The sequence below is a fragment of the Solenopsis invicta genome, chromosome 1, assembly GCF_016802725.1.
Source record: "Solenopsis invicta isolate M01_SB chromosome 1, UNIL_Sinv_3.0, whole genome shotgun sequence".
Taxonomy (NCBI): domain Eukaryota; kingdom Metazoa; phylum Arthropoda; class Insecta; order Hymenoptera; family Formicidae; genus Solenopsis; species Solenopsis invicta.
Window position 1 is genome coordinate 23700254 of NC_052664.1, and position 21543 is coordinate 23721796.

At 26.8% G+C, this 21543-nt stretch overlaps 3 protein-coding genes across 3 annotated transcripts; 2 read left to right on the forward strand and 1 right to left on the reverse strand.

Annotated features, from left to right (window-relative positions):
- LOC105193273 (transmembrane protease serine 9) lies at positions 1-8403 on the forward strand. Its single transcript, XM_011157656.3, has 10 exons — positions 1-78; positions 1397-1544; positions 1838-2099; positions 2364-2501; positions 2629-2764; positions 4573-4650; positions 5020-5182; positions 5924-6182; positions 6852-6986; positions 7344-8403. Exons 1-10 carry the CDS (start codon positions 27-29, stop codon positions 7497-7499), a joined length of 1527 nt encoding a protein of 508 aa, XP_011155958.2. The 5' UTR covers positions 1-26; the 3' UTR covers positions 7500-8403.
- Positions 8404-9167: 764 nt separating this feature from the next.
- On the forward strand, positions 9168-16455 carry LOC105205908 (serine protease 53). The gene is made up of 10 exons (XM_026131418.2): positions 9168-9320; positions 9873-10029; positions 10254-10497; positions 10728-10868; positions 11464-11608; positions 14017-14112; positions 14660-14816; positions 15226-15487; positions 15752-15889; positions 16240-16455. The coding sequence occupies exons 1-10, from the start codon at positions 9269-9271 to the stop codon at positions 16450-16452; spliced, it is 1605 nt and encodes a 534-aa protein (XP_025987203.2). The 5' UTR covers positions 9168-9268; the 3' UTR covers positions 16453-16455.
- A 1803-nt stretch (positions 16456-18258) lies between these two features.
- On the reverse strand, positions 18259-21433 carry LOC105193274 (WD repeat-containing protein 46). The gene is given in 7 exon segments (XM_011157657.3): positions 18259-18458; positions 18541-18654; positions 18737-18976; positions 18979-19063; positions 19149-19465; positions 19552-20270; positions 21276-21433. Coding segments are annotated over 7 exon segments (1596 nt in total). The 5' UTR covers positions 21289-21433; the 3' UTR covers positions 18259-18350.
- Between the last annotated feature and the right edge of the window lie 110 nt (positions 21434-21543).

Genomic DNA, 21543 nt, shown 5'->3' on the forward strand with positions numbered 1-21543 from the left:
TCTTCAATAGTAGTTAATCTCTCATAATGAACGCATTCTTTGGTCTTCTAATCGCTTGCTTGGCTGTGGTTAGTCATGGTAAGTAAATAATATAAAATCAAACATTTTTACTCTTAAAAATATTAATCGGCGATAAAAATGATTTATTTTCGGTGAATTTAGATAAACATAATTCTTGGTTTTATTCACGATATTATAAGCCATGGCGTAATTGATATAAAAATTTCTGTAACTTTAAAAATAAAAACTTTATTTATTTACATTTTAATCAGTTTTCAATCTTTTATATTTAAATCGTCTACTATTAATTATGCAGTAATAATCACAGTCAATCATCTGTTCGACTAACAAAAGGATATCCAAATATACTAACAAGAGCTTTGTGCCCATAGTCAATTTTTTGGAGAATCAATAAGAAATCGCCTATTTTTATGTTGTTGAGATAATAAGTTTTAATAGAAATTAAAGTTCAATGTCTATCATATCTATGTAAGTAACTCTTCTATAATAATAAAGATATTGTGACAATTCATGAATAATGAACACAGATTAAGTAAGATACAGAAAAAATACAATTTCTATGTATAAAGACACCTTTTTAAACCTATTGAAAAGAATGTATTTTGTAATTGACTGCAATAAGTTATAAAAAGATCAATTATAACACCAAAACAGTAATCATGTAAGCATCTTGATTATGGACGATTGTCAGTGGTCAGATATAACTGTTTTATTTAAATTAATAGAGGTAACTCATAATTATAAAACACAAGTAGCATATGACACTGAAAAAGGACAAATAAGTCCGAAGCGTCCATTCTTAATTAATGTTACTCACATATTATTAGTTGTATTAATTGAGATCTAATTATATACCTAAAATATTAATTGCACACCTAATCTAATTGTTCATTACTAATCTTCCAATAATAAATTGTAATTGAAAATATTGAATTATAATTACTCTTTGATTTGTGTTTTATAAAATTGTAAAGATTTGTGCAATCAAGTATGAAAGATCAAATATAGCAAATAAAATCTTATTTTCTTTTACATTACTTTTTCGTAAGTACTACGATACATCTATGAAATATTATAACATTTTTTTCTTTAAATTAATCCAATTGTTTTATATATTCTTTTTCTGAATTTATAATTTGATACGTCTTTGAATGTATTGTCTCTTTATTACAATGCTTATATATAACTTCTTTAATTTTTTCACAGAAATATAAAAGTTAGTTACACATATAAATAATCAGTGACAATAATTTCTATTTTTTTCTATTACTTATCTCAAAAGATTGAGATGAAAACTAATTGAATTTTTTTAGAATGTATAATTTTCAAAGACATAACGTATCTCATCATTAAAATTCGTTAAAAATTTTTTCAGCTGTCGATCTTCAAATTGTCAATGGGACTGACGCTGAGGTCGGAGCACATCCTTACATGGTGTCTCTAAGAAAACAAAACAAGCATTTCTGTGGCGGATCTATTATCAGTGAGAATTACATTCTCACTGCTGCTCACTGTCTTATGCAGTACGTATTGTTGTACATAATACAAGATAAAATTTAAAAATTCTTTATTATTTTTTCTTTAATATCTGGCACCGCCAATCAGTTTGATCAGTTGGGTTTTTAGATATTTCAATTTTCCAATGTTTCTTAGAAAACATAAATATAAAAATTTGTCATTTCCCGACTGCATTTACTTTTTTTACTTTCTAATAATTATTAATTTATTAAATTTAATTCAAGCAATTGCAATCCAATATTATAATTTGTATAATATATGTATAATTCTTGTGACTTACAATTTTTGTGTAACATAGGTTTAAGAAACCCAGTGATCTGGATGACGTAACAGTTCACGCTGGCACGAACCTTTTGAGTAAATCCGGTACTGTTTACAAACCTGAAGAGTCCATAATACATCCAAATTTTAATTTGCTTTTAATCCGCAACGATGTTGGTTTACTTCGTTTAAACACAAACATAGAATACAATAAATTAGTGCAACCAATTTCTGTTGCAAAGACGAATTCCGTTCTGGAGGGCGATCCTTGTTTCTTGACAGGGTGGGGAACACTTGAGGTAAAAGGAATAAATATTAAGCAAGTACTATCTTAATAAACAATCTATATAGATTTTTCTTTTGTATTTGTGGAATTATGTGGCTATTACGTAAGCTGCTTTTAGTCAAATCATCATATGACTAAATGTGAACTATAAATATAAACTAGGATTTACTTTGCTTTAAAAAAAAATATTGATACTAATATTTTTCTGAATTTTGTATCGAGATGTCTCTCCATTTTTCTTTACATGCAACTTACACTTCTTTGATTATTTTTACAGTTCTTAGGAAAAGTACCTGATCGGCTACAAAAACTCGATCTGAAAGTTTACTCGCAAATTAAATGTAAAGCTTCTTTCTGGAATGTGAGGAGGAGTCACATTTGTGCATTTTCAAAAAATGGTCAAGGAGCATGTCATGTGAGTATGAATAACGATCTTAATTTAAAATATAATTAATAAACTGATTAATCTTAATTTGATAAATATGCACAAATATCAAAAATGGTTTTATAAATGGCTTTAGTATAACAAATGTCATTTTTAGGGTGATTCCGGTAGTCCTCTTGTTGCTAATGGCATTCAAATTGGCCTTGCTTCGTTTGTTCGACCATGCGCTGTTGGACATCCAGATGTATATACAAGGGTGTCCTCTTTTATAAGTTGGATCAATCAATACACCGGTACTATATAATAAAATAAAATAATTATGTTTTTTTATTGTTTGTAAAATTAAATTATATTAATAATCATCTTGACATCTTAAAAAGGCGAGTTTCTTGTACAAATCTATTTTTATAATACACGTTATAAAATGTTACGTTATATACGGCAAACATATTTCGATCAGATATAATGTCACACAAATATCTTTTAATCTCGTAATTGTATTTGTTCAATTTTTTAATTAAACATAAAACAAAATGTACTGTAGATTTGATCACTAAAATTATACAACTCATTAATTAATATTGTAAAAAGGATAGATTATAATATTGTTATAATTATTTTAATAATCATAATATTACAATTATTATAAACTATTATCTTATTATTACACATTAATAACAAAATTATTATTATACAATATAATATTAAAATATAAAATTTGCTTAACTCGTAGCTTTAAAATTTTAAATTTAATAATATAGTTTTTAACAGAGACAAAGCTTAATATTTCCTATATTATTTGGGAGAGAATACTTAATACAAAATATTTCATTTATTTTGTATATTATTTAATTTAATATAAAATAATTTATTAAATAATACATTACGTATAAAGCAAAATCGGATATTTTTATAAATATAAGAATTCCGCAAAACATACTGCAACTGTTTGTCAAAAAATTAGAAAATATTCTTATTATCATCATCATAAACTGCAGGCGAAGATAATCTAATTTTTTCATGCCGATAGATAAAGTGATGTTGTTTTACGAAGAAGAGATATAATCATGAATTATATGTCGTTTCAAATAAAATTGATAAGACAATCATTTCAATTACGTTCAAGAAATTCATTATTATTATCAGGTGAAGTATAATTTTATCAGCAACAGTTTATTAAATAATTTTATTTTAAGTACAGAAAAAGATTTATATATACGTATATAAATTAATAATTGCAAATTTATACGTATGAGCTAGAAATGCATATAAAATAGTTTAAAGGCTATTAAAAAATAAGATAATGTCTTTATTAATTTTGAAATGAATTGTTTCTAGTAATAAGTTGCATCAAAACGACAATAAACTACAAGGTTTCTTTGAAATTAAAAATGAAAACAATCATTTCAATTATCGTGTAATTTGAAAAATCAAGAGATTACTTTATCTTATAATTTACTATATTTTAATTCACAATATTTTAATTTTGATAAGTCCCAAGTCGAATAGGGAGTCATCACGACGTCAAAGTGGCTGCAAAATAATCATTAAAAGTCACTTTTTAATCAATCACAATTTACTTTGATGATATTTTGATATTATTGTGACTCTTTGTTCTGCTTGGGGTGCAACGTCTTTGCTATCATATATCATATAAAATTATTATTATATTCAAATTCATTTATAAGAAATATTTAAAAAAAGTTACAATAACTTATTTTTAAAGGTACATAATTCAATAAATTTCAAGTATGATAGCACAAATGAATAATATAAAATAATAGTATAAAAACGTTTTTTTTTGTTACATAAAAATATATAGAAAATATGTGAAGAAATTTATAAGTGCTTTTATGAACAGTTACGCTCCAACTATTACTATACATTATTACAAAATTTAATACAAATTATATAAACGCTTAAATGTCCCTAATCTACGATGTATTTACTAGGAATATCGACTATTTAACTATTAATGTTGTAAATTGCGATGTTGGCGTATCTTGGTTTTTGTGTATTTCCTATCGGTACGTTCAGATAAACTTGAATACCAAGTAACGATTTTAATCTGAGATAACAAATATAAATTGAAGATAATATGTCCAACCTACCACAGTGATTATCGCTATGAATACCATCGCTGGTCTCATAATTGCGTGTCTGGCGCTTGCCATTCATGGTAAGTAGTATTTACCACAATAATATTATGTCCATTATATAATATTTTTATCGCGCGTGTGACAGTGACTCGCATTCCGAATAAATCTCAAAAAATATCGAAAACAGATTTACTTTTTATAATCTTGTAATGTACCACTCTACGCAAACGTCGATATAATAATGATTAGTTGTAATGATAAAAATAGTACTTATCTCCCAACAATGGAAGCCCGCAATGTTGAAAATTTTACTAGAAAAATTTGCTAATGTTATCGCATTTAACGTTTATCATTTTTTTTAATAAGACGAAGATAAACGATTTACGTCATAGTTAATTTCGGACTAATACCTTTAACGAGAATCAAATAAAAATTCTTTTGATCAATAGGTTTGCCAGATCCGCAAATCGTTGGCGGATATCCTGCTCCAAAAGGCCAATACCCTTACCAGGTGTCATTGAGAACTTCCGTATTAAATCCTAACTCCCATTTTTGTGGCGGGGCCATCATCAATAAACGTTACGTTATTACTACTGCCAAGTGTGTTATTACGTATGTATATCCTTATTTTACCCAAGTGTTTTTAATTCTTATGTATTCAAATATTTTATTTAAATAATCGTATTGTAGAAATAAAACATTTTATGGAATTACATAGATTAATAATACTGCTCAATAAATATGGCTCAATAAAGATTGAACAAGTAAGCTCCAATACTGTAATTTTTTAACTTACATTTATGACAAAATAAATGCTCTGTTCGCATTTCAGTGTTATCACTATGACAGTTATCTGAAATACAAGCAACGACAGTCAAAGATAAGATACAAGAAGAAGAAAAATTTTGAGAAAATTTTGCGTAAAATTAGAGATAAACAGAAAAGAAGAATTTACTTTAATTCAAGAAATTTATGTATGCATAACAAGCTTTTATTGTTCAATTAATTGTTTCTAAGTGTTGGAATTATCTGACAGCATATTGTCAATGTGCCATGTAATTTCACACGATTTTGTGAAAAAAATTAACAAAAAAAATATTATTAATTACGCTATTTTCCGTGTAAATTAATGCAATAGACTTTTGCATATTTAAAGCTCTTGCATATAAATTATAAAAGATAACACACAAGACACTCTAACAAATATCACATTTGCGTAATTTTCGATATTTTAGGATATAGATATAGTTTATTTAATTTATATTAATTTAAATTGTTTTATTTTACTTATATCATATAGACTGAATTTTATATCGAATACATATATTAAATAATTATTATTTGTATGAATAGATACAACAGGAATCCATACAGAGTTTTCGTCGTCGTTGGAAGCAATGAACTTAACGCAACTGATTCGTCGATATATCAAGCGATGAACTTAATAACACACGCTGGTTTTAACAAGTTGCTGCGTATTCATGACATCGCTTTAATCAAAGTACAGAAAGACATCGAATTTAACGATAACGTTCAATCAATTTCCTTACCAACTGCCGATCGCAATTTTGATGATTATCCTCTCGTAGCTACTGGCTGGGGACGTCTAGGGGTAAATATCAAATCAGACTTTTTTTGAAAAATATAGATTGCTCTATAGATTGCCCCTTTACGACATTTAATTTTTCAATTTGCTTTTTTATTTAAACTAAAAATTTGTAATTTTTTTTTTTTTTTGTAAAATGTACAATAAGCATTTATGCAGCAATACGATTTTTAATTCACAGTTAACTAAAAAATAAAAAAAAGCATATGTTATACTATTTGTAAGAATTTTTATTTGAAATAGGCATTAAAAGTTTACAACTTGTTTTTTAAATATATAAAAGAAAAATTACACAGACAGGTAATTATATGATGAATCTAATAGAAAAAAAGTATAAATATTATATACATATATACAAAGTTATTTAAAATACTACATATAAATATAATTTATATTTTAATTGTTTATAATTTTAAAAATATTATAGCCTTGACATTCTTGTATATTTAAATTTTTGTCTTTGAATTATCTCAAAAAATACGTCTTTGAAAGAAAATGAGATAGTAGTAAGATACCTTGTACATATATTTTTTTCACCGTTTTATGAAAAATATATCCATATTTACGTACAAAATACAATTTAAAAAGTTTACATAAAATACAAAAATAGAGCTGTATAAAATATATAATATTTAAATTAAAATAAGACATTAAATAGATTGACGATTTTTTTAGTTGACCAGACCAGTTCCTAATGATTTACAAGAGATTATACTGAAAGGGTATTCCCACGAGCTTTGCAGCCAATACCCACACGTCAGGAAAACCCACATATGTACCTTTACAAAAAAAGGCAAAGGAACGTGCTATGTAAGTGAACAGCACTGTCTACAGTAATGTCTAGCTTGTTACATGAATAATATGACAAAAAACTGAGTCAACATCAAAAGGATAGTACACAATCACTACCGCTTTATCTATAAATTTATATCGAAGTACAAAAATAGAAATTTTTCTCATTTGGATATTTTTTCCCAGAACTCTCATTTTTGATGAATTTATACTAAACAGTAAAGTTTTCTTTCAAATACAATAATAATTTTAATGTCATCTGTTTTTGTCAACAGATTTTAATATAATCCGTAAAATTATTGAATTCAGACAAATTGTGCACGCATAAAAAGACTTGGCAAATATCATGAAATATTAAATAGATCGTTTCGATAGGGTGACGGCGGTGGTCCACTCGTTGCTGACGGCATTTTGGTTGGTCTCATGTCATTCAGTTATGGCGTGTGCGGTACAGGTGCTCCCGACGTATCTACCAGAGTCTATTCCTATCTATCGTGGATTAAACTCTACACTAAAGATCTGTCACTATAAAAGCATTCATCCATCGATGTCACTCCGAAATTGTTGACTATTATAGCATTTATTGTTTCAAAATGTAACAGTAGAGACAACAACTAGCAACTTCTGTTTATGTTATTATAAATTACTTGAAAATTTTATTTATGAACAAATTTTACACGGGTAAATTTATAATCATAAATTTAAATGAAGTATTCCAGAAGCTTTTTTTTAATAAAATATTTTTGTCAATTTGATTCTTGTTAGAGATAATCCAGTTTTATATAAATTAGAGAAAATATTTTATTATAATATTGAAAATTAGATTACGTATATAATTTGGATTTATTTTATAAATAAGAAAACGGATCTAAAATTATTTTTGTCTATTTTACTACAATTTTGATTTTAACCATAACATCTTTCTAAACAATAGATAAAAGCAAGTAAGAGTCCAGCGCGGTTAGTGCTGCGTAAAAAAAACAAATAAGTTTATTAATCAAATCAACGTTTTCTACATTTGTACGTTTCTGCTTTGAAGTTATTTTTAACGTGACAAAAACAACAATATTAACGTCTTCTACATTCAGATTGCTTGGTCATCGTCGTTCAAACGTGCAGGTAAATCACTAATGGTTCCTACTCCCGAAATGAAACTATCTCCATTACGTGTATTGTCGAAGGAGATGGTTTGATCTCCCCCAAATAGTCGACGAGAACCAGTGATGCAATGGACATCAGTCTTTAATTACATAAATAAATTAATAATCCGTCTCTCTGTCTCGTAATGTTTTCACCGATGTTTAAGTCACTCAACATAATATTTCTGCTACCAAATGTCAAAAATGCATAATAATATATTGCAAAAATTGAGCTACATATTATGTATATAAGACATATTCTAAACTTTATTCTTTTCTTCATTAAAATTCAATTTACTTATTGTTTGCTTTGAATCTTATTATGTACTTAAGTCCAATAAAATAAAAGGCTCAATATCAAAGTTAAAAAAATTTTTTGTTTATTCTATAAAAAAAATATTTGTTATTTTGGTAAACTATTAAAATAAAGATTTTATTTTCACTTAGTTTATTTCAATGTATCCTCATAAGCAGAATTTTTAAAAATTTCTATTTATAGGATTTATTTGGCTTAAATACTTAATTCTTTTGAGCACTGTACATGTTTATGCAAAAACATGCTAATGTAATTTGAAAAAAAAAAAAAAATAATAACTCAGTAAATCTACAGAGTTTTGCTTAGTAACAGAAGAACAATTTAACGATATCATTATTTTACTTTAGTCAGAAACAAAATTTTTTATACGCACAAAAATAATAAAACAATTAACAATACATAAAACAATAAATAATGAATAAAGTTTATTTTAATAAAATAGAACTTTGTTAAACACAATTATTCATATTTCATAAACCATGTATAATATTTATAGATTATATATAATCTTGATGAGAGAATTACAGATAGACTTATCTCTTACAGAGATACATAGAGTATGTATGTTTAATGAATCAGAGTTACAATATAGTGTAACCATCTGTGGTGTTTTAAAATTTGAACGAAAATATGAACAAATATTGTAACTTAGTTGCCAAATAATTTTTTGTCGTGAATCATTTATAGATAGCAGCATTGTAAGTGTCTAACAGTTATTCTCCATTACATCTGAATGTAACGAAGATAATCAGAACTTAAATACAAGACAGGTTAATTCTGACGGCGTAGAATATTCTATATAAATCGAAGATAACAACGTTCCATGTGACAAAATACGTATCGCCATGAACGCTGTCGTTAGTCTTATAATAGTGTGTTTGGCGTTTAGTGCTCACGGTAAGTGTATTCACATAAAAAAATCTCATTGTACAATAAAAAAAATTAACAAAAACGTTGCATAAGATAAAACAATAACAATACTCATTGTAAGTTTGATTGTGTATTGTAATCTCTCAAGTATAACATGTTTTCTGAATTTATTACAAATTTATTTCTATTTTTATACTATATATATATAAATATCAAATTTATTTATTCTTTTTTTCTTCTAGTTTCTATAGAAGTGTTAATATCTTAATGATTACTTTAAAATTATTTAATATTATTATTTGACGATTATTTGACAAATAATAATAATTATTATACTAGTAAATTATTTTACGTAATGTCGTAGGTTTAAAAAAAAACAATGTAAATTTTCAATTTTTTAAAATCTTGTCAAAATAGATATATTTATTTGCAATTTATTTCTTAGCTTTTCTTGCTTTTCTTCAGATTTTCATCAAGATGCATTACTAAAAATAATTTATTTTAAAGAATTAATTACAATTTATAAGCTTAGCAATATACGTAACAAAAAAATAAAATAAATATACTTTCGATTGATAGGTTTGCCAGCTTCGCAAATTATTGGCGGTAACAATGCTCTGAACGGCTTCTATCCTTACCAGGCATCATTAAGAAATTTACAAACTAATATACATTTTTGCGGTGGTACTATCATCAGCAAAAATTATATTATTACAGCTGGACATTGCATTAAACAGTAAGCGTGTAAATGTTTCTATTTCAAACTTAAAATATATCTAATTACTTTTAATATTTAACTAATAATCCATATTTGAGTAATCATATTTTATATATTTTTAATTGAAAAAGAAATTATTACTAGTTTTACTATTTTATAAATTCAAGCAGTAATTTTTATTGCATTTATCTAGAAAATCTTGTATCTATTAAATATATACAAACCCTAATTAATTATTACAGACGTATTCCATCCAATGTTCTTGTGGCTTTGGGAAGTAATTATCTTGACACGCCTCGTGCTGTTTATCCAGCAGCAGCTTTCATACAACATCCTAATTACAAAAAAAGTGTAAATGATATCGGTTTAATTCGTGTATTGCAAGATATTGAGTTTAATGAACTTATTCAGCCAATTGCTTTGCCAATTGTCGACCGAAATTACGACGGTTATTCTCTTTTAGTTACTGGCTGGGGAAGACTCTGGGTAAATCTAAACAATATATTTTAACAAGTATAATTTTGATTTTTAAAATTATAAAAACAGCATAGAACTTTTCTTTTATTATTTTAAATCTAAAATTATTTTTGTAATTTAAATAGAATTTGTGAAATACATCTTTAGAAATCATTTTATAAAAATTCTATAATAATTATAATAATCTCTTAAAATATATTAAAAATAGAGACATAAATTAAGCTAAAATTAATTTTTAGACGGGAGGTCCGGATCCTAATAACTTGCAAGAAATTGTGGTAAAAGGATATTCCCAAGAAAAATGCAACCATTACTACAAAAATATAATTATGAGAACTCATATATGTACCCTTACTGTACAAGGTGAAGGAATGTGCAACGTAAGTAGAATAAAATATGTTATATATAAATATACAACATATAATATAATATACAAAGTGTTTCAAAATTCATAAATCAAAATACTATAGCAAGGAAGTCCTTAAAAAATTAATTAAAATATTTATTTGTATTTTTATTTTTAATAATATTATTTTTTTTTTAATTTAAAGCTGGTCAACAAACTATGTTTAGATAGTCGCATGTTTGTAAGTCAAGCAAGCAATTAACAAATTAATGACCACATAACAAGTAACCATCTAAATCTCTGATTAACCAGCTTTAAAACCTTGTATTTCAAAATTAATGCTTAAAATAAAAATATATAAGTAATTATCTTATTTCTCAAGAACTTTCTTACTATCGTGTTTTTATTTGCAAATTTTGCACACCTTATATGTAATAAAAAGGTATATAACATATGTTATATACCGTGTATAAATAAAATTGTGATACAGTTACTTTTCTTTTGCAAAAGTAATTTTAATATCATCAATAAAAATTTTCAATTAATTACACAAACTCTCGAGAAACGTAATAGTATATATGAGAAATTTTGACGCAAATGTTAATTAAGTGTACATACTATTTCAACAGGGTGATTCCGGTGGTCCACTTGTTGCCGATGGTGTCCTGGTTGGTATCGTATCCTTCGGACAGCATCCATGTGGCAGCGGTTCTCCAGATGTATACACTCGAGTGTTTTACTACAGAGATTGGATCAATTTCCATACAGGAATTTAATTTACCAATGACATCAAGTTAGAAAAATTCATCCAAAACTTCTGACAATTATGACAACATATTTTACAATATATGTACAAAAATTAATAACCAACAATTTTTATTTGACAAAAATTGTGAAAGATAGCAATAATTAATAATTATTTAAGAATTTTACTTATAAGCAGATTTTACAAATGTAAAAATATGTATAAATTAATAATTGTGCATTTAGACAAATATCTCAGCAACGCATAATGTAAAATAACATCTTCATCTATTTAAGTTGTTTATCCTTATCAAAAAATTTTGTTACTCTTGTAATGCATATTACTCTTACAATACATACCCTCATCCTAATAATATATTAAAATTTAAAAATGTTTTGTTAATAAAGAATAATCTAGTCTTTTCCTGCGTACTATATTAATAATAGAACATAAAACATACTCACTGACAATAAAAATGACAATCTACTTGTACTTGAATTTCAGAACCATGTAAATAGAAATTAAAAACATATCAGTTGATGGTTGATATTTTATTAATAATAACAATAAGAATAAAGGCTTGTGTATTATTTGTTAACCACAAACTAGACAAGATGATTTTTATAGCTTTTTTTCACTTAAAACAAATCTACAAACAAAATTGCTGTATCGCGTCATATATTTGAGAAAATTAGATTTTAAGTTAAATGGCATTTTTTGATACTTTTGAGCTGACGCAACTTAAACATTGTGACGTGGTGGAAAAATTTTATATTTTCAGATTCGTTTTCAGCGATCTAAAATATACATATAAAACTCATGTATTGTATTAATTGCATAATATTTCAAAATTGTTTAAACAGTTAAAAAATTAATTTAAAATTAATTAATATTTTAGCTCTTTTGAAATTATGACATATAATACAGATAATAAAAATGGCAAAAACAAAACAACATAATCTTAAAAAGTATTCAATTTACTACAATTTACTAGTTTGCTCATTTTTCGATGAAAGTATTGTATCGTACAATGTGTGAGCATATTGATTTAAATACTTTAAAAGTAATAATTTCTAACAATCAACGCCCTGTAGACTTAGTCAAGGTCGTGACTTATTATAAGCTGTTGGAATTAAATGAAACAGTTACTGTGGATTTGTACCAACATCATCAAATCATTTAAGTCAAGAATTGGGTCAAAAATACCTATATATTGGCAAAAAAGAATGTTCTGTAAAATTGCTGCATAGCAAGCCAAATGTTGCTTTCAAAACAAAAGATATCATAACGATTCTTGGCTGATTGTCAGATTTCTTGCAGCACTCGGCGTATCTATGCATCAGATATAACTCTTTCGGATTATCGATTATTCTGACCTATGCAACACACCTTATACCAACATGCACTTCACAGCGAATAAGATTCCGTAAATGATTTGATAATTTCATCATCTCCAAAAACATAACATTTTTGCAATATGGAATTCATAAGCTTCCCAAAAAGCTTAAAATCATAGAAAGCAATGCTAAATACTTTAATTGTAAAATTTATATTACTTTTTTTTAAACAAGCCTTGAATTTAACCAAATTTGAATTGTTTATTTGCACATCTAATAGAATTAGATTAATAGTGTCAAAGTTTTCTTTTTACTCTTGTTTGTAAATTAGATAAACAACGGTTTACGAAATGCCCTAATCTATCCTAAATTGTATTACGTTGCTTAGATCATTTTGATTACTGCAATTATAAATGGTTTTTTACAATAGACAAGAAATGGCTAAAAAAAAAAAAAAAATACGAAATGTATCCGTAATAAAATTTACGAATTGTACTCAAAAAGTATAAAGATTACAAAATAAATACTGCCAATAAAGTAGAAAGAAAATATGGAATTTCTGTAAAAAAAACATTTTTATGGCATTATCTTGAATGAAGCGTGGAACGTATGACTAATGTAGGCTTTGCGAACGATAGAAAATTATTACGATTTTAGCAATCTGTAGTGCGATTTAGGAAATCCGTTTCCTCAGTCACATCATTTGCAAGCTTAAAGTATTCTGTTAAAAAAATTATAATATTTAATGTAAAAAATTATATAAGAAAAGAAAAATATTGTAATTTATTAAAAATGAGGTAAAAAATTTAAAAATATTCATAATTTCTGAGTTATAAACCTTTATGTGAACATTGCAGTGGTGCAATTTTGGCAGTCTTCCTCTATACAGTTATGAAATAAAGTAATCATCACTATTTCGGAATTATACAATCATAAAATAAATATCACTGATTCAAGTAGTTATACGAAAAAATATTTATTATCTTTGATGATACATTCCACGAACGTACATGTACCTCTCTATTACCTTTGCGCAAAGATAACGGATGAGTCGATATGTGCAAATTGATAACTTCAATCGATGGTTATATAAATTGAAGATAACACGTTATATGAGTCTCAGTATGCTCAAACCGTCACTATGATTTCTTTTACCGGTCTTATAATTGCGTGTGTGATCTATCAAAGCGCCTATGGTAATTATATTATTTATATATATATTTAATACAAAAATTTTATTATTAGATGTAAATTTTAATGCATTATAAGATATAAACTTTAACGCACCGCAAATAATTTCATCAAATATGTGTATTATATTGTTCGATTGCATGTTACGTAACATTATATCGCAAATTTATATCATCTAAGTTATATTTTACTTCAATTTCAAATTATAATTCATTATAATTGACAGATTTTTCTATTTAGCTCGTATATCTTAAAAATGGTGCAATCTGTATAGCATTTATCACATATTTAAAAAAACACTTGGCGTTTGTAATCTATACTTTGAAAAATTTTTATTTCAAGATCAAGGATTGAGCATTAAATTAAAATATATTCGCTAACAACTTTTTGTATTTTAAAATAGCATCTACATATTATTATATGAAAAATAAATAATAGAATAAAGAAACTTAATATATAAAGAGCAAAAGTGTATTACATAATTAGTTAATTTGGAATTGATACTTTTAGCGACGTATACAGAAAATATAAAAATATATTTTTAATCGATAGGTTTGCCAGATACGCAAATCATCGGTGGCAGCAATGCTCCGGATGGCATATATACTTACCAAGCGTCATTGAGACGTACGAATACTAAAAGCCATTTTTGTGGTGGAGCTATCCTTAGTAAGAGATATGTTATCACCGCGGCGCACTGCCTTACAAAGTACGTATGTTCTCTTTTAATCTAAAACATTTGTCTAATTTCTTCTATTCAAATAATTATTACATTTTGTATATTTGTAATTTCGTAAAAAAATTATTATTATATTTCATTTAAATGTAAATTTAATGAAACAAAATTATGAAAAAAATAAGAAAATTGGAAAAGCATAATTTTTTATATCTACAAATGTGTGATTTATGTCATTTATATATATATATATATATATATATATATATATATATATATATATATATATATATATATATATATATAAAATTAATAATATACAAATATTATCGTTTATATATGAATTAAGATATATTTCTTCTCTTGAATATTAAGACATACATTATTTGGAGTAGTTTTTAATACACGCAAAATAATTATAGATTGTTATTGATTGTTATAGTTTGGACGGTCCAAAGGATGTTCTGGTCGCTGTTGGAAGTACTAATCTTTATGCGAATAATGCTATATATGAAGCGGAAGCCTTAATAACATATCCTGATTACGTACCCATAGTAAAACCCAACCACTCTTTACATGACATTGGTTTAATTAAACTAAAGAAAGACATCGCTTTCAATTCAAATACTAATGCGATAAAGTTAATAACTTACAATCGAGATTTTAGTGGTTATAAGTTTACAGTCACTGGCTGGGGAGAGATAGTAAGTATAAAAAACAGTAAATACATGTGTTATATTACATTTATATTGTCGACTGTAAAATTTTAACATAGATATAACATAGATATAATATAACGTTGATCTATGTCGATTGGATATAAGAAATATATCTCAAATTTCATCTAAAATCATACAAAAGCAAGTTTTAATAATTATCACTTTGTAGCTCTCGACAGGATGATATAGATTGTTTGTCTACTATTTCAAGATCAGAACATTGAATATTAAGCTAAAAATACTTTTTAGGCGCCTAACTGGAGTCCAATGTACTTGCAACATATTAATGTGACGGGATTGAATCAAACAAAGTGCGGTACTTTTTATAATAATATCACTGACGGTCACATATGCACCCAAGAAGCATATGGTAAAGGAATGTGCCATGTAAGTATATATGTAAGCGTAAAATAAATCGTGCACATGTTTACTCTGTTATAAATTATAAAAAAAAAGTTTAATAAGAAAGAAGTTTAGTAAAAAAGAGAAAATATACTTGCCGTTGCTTTATCTACATTGATATCAGGTTGCTATCAGGGAGTGACAAATATATAAGGTTTTATCATTCAAAAAATTTCTTAGAACTAATCATTTCCAGTAGAAGAGCAGTTAGCAATCGTTTTACAAAAACAACTTCAGAATCATGTGACAATTATTATGTCACGCATTTATATAGAGATGATCAATATATCAATTAAAAATTCTGACATTATGTTAAATACATTGTTTCTCGGCAGGGTGATTCCGGTGGTCCACTCGTCTACGAAAAACGTCTAGTTGGCCTCGTATCCTTTGGTGTACCATGTGCTCAAGGTTTTCCAGATGTGTACACCAGGGTGTACCATTACACATCATGGATTAATAAAAATGTTAATGCAGGCAGTAACCAACAATTGAACATCATTCTTGGACTGTTTCTGACGTATCTGAGTATACATTCATTTTTATAAATGCGCATATTATTTATTGCGCGCATCTGTGATCAATCAATTTTAATTATTAATGAATTTCAATTATGGCATGACGGAGAATACTTAAGAAACAATTGTATTGTTGCTAATAATAAATTATAATTTATAAAATTCATCTTTTATTATATATATATATATATATATATATATATAATATGTATGTACAATGTGTGTATGAATCTGCCGAAAGTTTTAAATCCTTATATGTAGAAGAAGGAAGGGAGTGGTAGAATATCGTTCTGTTTCTTTTTTTAACAACTAATAATTTAAATTTATATTTATATTATTCTATAATTTAAATTTTTACTAATTTAAACGATTGTATATGTGTAAGTAATAACGTAACACAATTCTTATCAATATCAGTTTGTTAGTGTGTGTGTCACAGAGCACTACCAATTATCTTGTAGGTAGAAGTTCATTGGGTGTATGGAACATAGTTTACACTTTACTGAAGAGAAAAAAAAAGGATGCGTCTGTAAAATAGTAAAAAAAATTGTAGAATATTAACAACTAATTTTATAAAAGGCACTTTTAATTATAAAAAAATAAATTATTAATCCTTCATAGATCTTACACACTAATACTAAAACTATTAAACAAGATTTTATAAACAATTTATAACATATATTTTATTTGAAAAAAATAATATTTGTTTAAATCATTTCTATGGCTTAAAAAATAACTTACAATAATTTCTTTGTTGCTATAATAGTAAGCATTATGCAACATCCATTACAAGATTATAAAGTCACAAGAGCAGTCTTACGCTCATAATGCAAATGGCTCACGATCCTTTTTCATGATATAACTTTATATGTCGAATTCATAAACATATTACAGCACACATTAAATTTAATTACATTATTTAAAAGCCAAATTCAAGATTTTCAAGATAGATTAAAGTTAAAAAATTAATATCCAATATATTTTTCAAAATTATGTGAAAAAAACAGCACATACCTGTAAAAATCACTGTTATCTGTAAAATTGAAATTCACTGTTTTCGTAAAATTATTTTACAAAAAAACAGTGAATACTAGTAACCATCCCACAATGTCTGTAGGGCATAAAATGTAACAAAGCAATTTTTTAACGATTGCTCTTAAAATTCAACGCGAATACAAAATATCATGATATTTCACTCTACATACATATATCAGATTTATCTTGATAATATTATAGAATAGATAATATGCAATCTATTTTGCAACTTACAAAATAGATTAGATATCTATTTCATATAAATGTATCAAGATAATTGTATTAATGCCGATAAGACACAATAAAACAAGATATATGATCATAAGAATTTAAAGAGTACCAATGTAGTTAAAGATTAAAACTCCCGGCAGATGATATAAAAGCTTTAATATTTATCAAGTTTAAAGCCGAGTGACTCATTATTGGATAAAGTTAATTACTTAAACTGACTTATTTCTTAGAAAATAAATTAACTTATTAAATCTTTAGAAACATTTACAATTTTTTAAAAAACAAGCAATAAAAAAATTTTAATATTTTCAAAGTAATCTCAAAGATTTAATTTCAAGAAATCAATTCTTATCAATTCCTTTAAATGCCATTTTTATGAAAGCAAAAAAAAATTTTGATTTATAATTATCATGTTTTCCAATATGGAATTTCTATATACATTTATATAAAAAAATATTTCAAAACTCTCCCTATTAACTACTAACTTCTTTTAACAATGAGATTCTTGAACTATTTCTATTTTAACAATATAATTCTTTGACTTTGATGGATAAATAAGAAAATTTAAGATCATTTGTTATAACTTTTATTAAAATATTAAAATGTATATACAATCATTTCATATACATAGAATTATAAATCTTATTTAGTACGATGTTATTCTATTTTTTCGAAACAAATCTATTTAAGACGCCATAATCTTTATTCAGGTTCTCAGTCTTTTTTGGTGCAGTTTCCTTCTGTTCTTTATGAAGAGTTTCAATCATTTCCTAAAAGTAACAATTTATATCATTTGATGTTCAATTTATAAACATCAAAAACAAATTAATTTCGAATATACAAGATACTTACTCGGCGATTTAAATCTTTTAATATCTTTTTAGTTTTTATTATTTTTGCAGTGCCACCTTTTCCTTTAGCTTTCGTTCGTCGAGGTTCAAAGTTTATCGATTTTGGTTTAATATACTGAAAAGAATATTGTTAAATATATCATAATCATACAATTACAAAATAATCTGAGTTTAAAATATTTTTGTTTATTACTTACCAAAAGCTTTTTCTTTGCTTCCACTTTCTCTTTATACGTAGGTACATCTACTTCGAGTATCTCGGACGAGTCAAGAGTAATAAATTCTGGCTGTATTTTTTCCAAAAGTGCCTTCACTTCCATCTCTCGTCTTTGACTCTTAGTCTGGAATGGATTAATCTCGTGCGCATCATAATTTGCTTCTGCACTTCCTGGCACCAAAAGTGACGAAAATTCATTCGCAGTAGAAATCCCTAATACGCATCTTCAAACGGACAAAATCTCACGCAATTTACATTGCGAGCAGTTCTGTGTCGTAAATATGGCTTGAAGTCGCCAGAAGTTTCTCTAGTATAAAAATAAATATAAATGATAAAAACTCAATTGTATTATACTTATCACACAGCGAATTACCTATAAACTTCTGCATTACCTATAAACTTCAACTACGTTGCCCATTCCGAGTGCAAGCAAACCACGCTGACTGTAAGACATGCGATGAGCGGGTGAACGAAGATGCAAGTTGTTTACTGGTCCTGCTAACTGCCTAATGTCCCATATTTTTACCGATTTATCTATAGAACTGGTTGCCATGTAAGTCCCACATGGATGAACAGTGCACGTCATAATCGGTTGAGCGTGGCACAGCATTTTTGCCAATGGTTTATAAGAGTTTGGAGACCACATAGATACTACTCCTTTCGAGTTTCCTACGCACAACACTGCGTTACTTGGATTCTGCGTCATCACCTACCATAAATTAACAATTATTAGTCTGAGCATCTGAGTTATAGTATAAACAATCAAAAATAAACATAATTTTTTACAAAACTCACAGATATTCTGCCCAAATTCGAGTTATAACGAGCAATTATCTTGCCTATGGATATATCCAGCCAAGCCATATGACCGTCTTTCGATCCACTGGCGAGCAAGAAATGATATGGTAAAAATTCCAATCTTGTTATGCCGTTCATTCTTTTCAAACAATGTAACTCTATTCCCTGATTGTCATATATGTAAACCCAATCCTTCTGTGCTACCGCAAACATAGTCTCCAAATGTAACCATGTTACATCATGTATAGACTCCATCACATTTATTTCACAGGCTAACTTTTTCGTTACCCAGTCAAAAGCAGCTACATGACCTTGTTTTCCACCTAAGAGTAAGTGCCTGCCATTTCTAGTATATCTAAAGCAGTATGGACCAAATTGCAAATCCAGTTTGAAATGTTTGGCTGCGCTCGTTATGTCCACATTCTCTACTATTTGCTTCTGTCGATATTCAGTAGTGACTTCTCCAATTTCTGATTCCATATAGCCATGCTCTTCAGTTAATAATAATTCCGCTCGAGCAGAAGCTTCTATCTGTTTCTCTATTGCATGCTCTTTCTGCTTCAATTTCTTTTTCAGTATATTGTTCCTTATAGCATTCTTTCGACTTAACTGAAGTCCAGGACCTCTAGAATGTTTCGCCAATACTTCTTTTTTAATTGGCATCTTTCTAGATTGTCTCTTATTAATTGGTGCCTTTCCACGATATTTTTTATCCACTAAAAATAATATAGACATAATTTTAAATAAAATATACAATAATTAAAAAATGAGATAATATAATTAAGTAGTAATTATTTAAAATACAAATCTTATTCCAAATGTTGAAGAAAATATATTTGATGCATTTTGATATAACAACAAAATCTAGAAAAAAGAGCATACTTTGCCAGGTGAAGCAAATTATTAAGCATTAAAGTTTTTTTAAGCTAGAGAATCAGTCAGATCAACAAAAGGTAACATGTATGAACAACAAAGCAATTCCAATTTTCACATTTTCGGTAAGATCCATATTCTAAATAATTACCTTTTCAATGTCTAAATTAACTTAATCATTATTTAAGCTACTCTAACTTATACAAGCTTGATTTATGAAGATAGTAACTGTTAATTTATATTGAAACCAATGAAATTCGACACTGGAATTTCAATGCTTTTGTTCAGCAGTTCTCTATAAACAAAAGCATTGAAATTCTATTGTTGAACTTTATCAGTTCTGGTATAAGTTAACAATTATAATCTGCATAAATTAGGCTTTAATGTATTACGCTGCATGATGGACTGCGATTCCACAGCCCAAATTTAAGCCCAACTCTCAATTCCACATATTTTTTATTTCGTACACTGAGAGATTAATATATGTTTTTTAAATCTCTTTCAATGAAGAGAAATTAAAGTGTCTTTAACCTTCTCGAGAGATCAATGTGCTTGATCCAAGTGAGACACAAATTAAAAAAAAAAAATCAATATATTTGAATAAGAGGTTATGAATCCTCTAATTTAAGAGGAAGTGATATGAAATATCACGTGCCCCTCAGTTAAAAAGTGGATTAAAAAAAATATTATAGATTAAAGTGAACAAAATAATAAGAGACTCTGTATCGTATAACCAAACAGTAAAATTGAAAATATTTTAAATCCTCCAAACGGAGGACATTATCTCACAAAAAAACATTGATCGTTTCAGTCAAAAAAACAGTGACAAATGATTTTATTGCTCATACCTGATCGCTCCATTGTGATTTTTATTACGTATTAAATATTAATTTTATATTAATATTTATTTTAACAATACATCACGATACACATTACGCAGCCACGTGACGAAATTAAATTGGAAATATTTACCACGAGGGCGTTAGTGCATGTATTGTGTATTCTTGATGGTGTATTCACCGAATCCTATATGTATAAAGAGAGAAGAGACATTGATTAAATAACCGATGAAATTGAAAGAAATTAAAAAATTGCTGTTACAAAATTTAATTTTTA

Bases quoted from the DNA above. Each gene is read 5' to 3' on its own strand.
- LOC105205908 (XM_026131418.2), top strand. From the start codon at position 9,269: ATGAACGCTGTCGTTAGTCTTATAATAGTGTGTTTGGCGTTTAGTGCT. The intron at 14,113-14,659 runs GTAATTATATTA...TTTAATCGATAG, and splicing joins GATCTATCAAAGCGCCTATG to GTTTGCCAGATACGCAAATC. The intron at 15,890-16,239 runs GTAAGTATATAT...GTTTCTCGGCAG, and splicing joins ATGGTAAAGGAATGTGCCAT to GGTGATTCCGGTGGTCCACT.
- LOC105193273 (XM_011157656.3), top strand. From the start codon at position 27: ATGAACGCATTCTTTGGTCTTCTAATCGCTTGCTTGGCTGTGGTTAGT. The intron at 4,651-5,019 runs GTAAGTAGTATT...TTTGATCAATAG, and splicing joins TCTGGCGCTTGCCATTCATG to GTTTGCCAGATCCGCAAATC. The intron at 6,987-7,343 runs GTAAGTGAACAG...TCGTTTCGATAG, and splicing joins AAGGCAAAGGAACGTGCTAT to GGTGACGGCGGTGGTCCACT.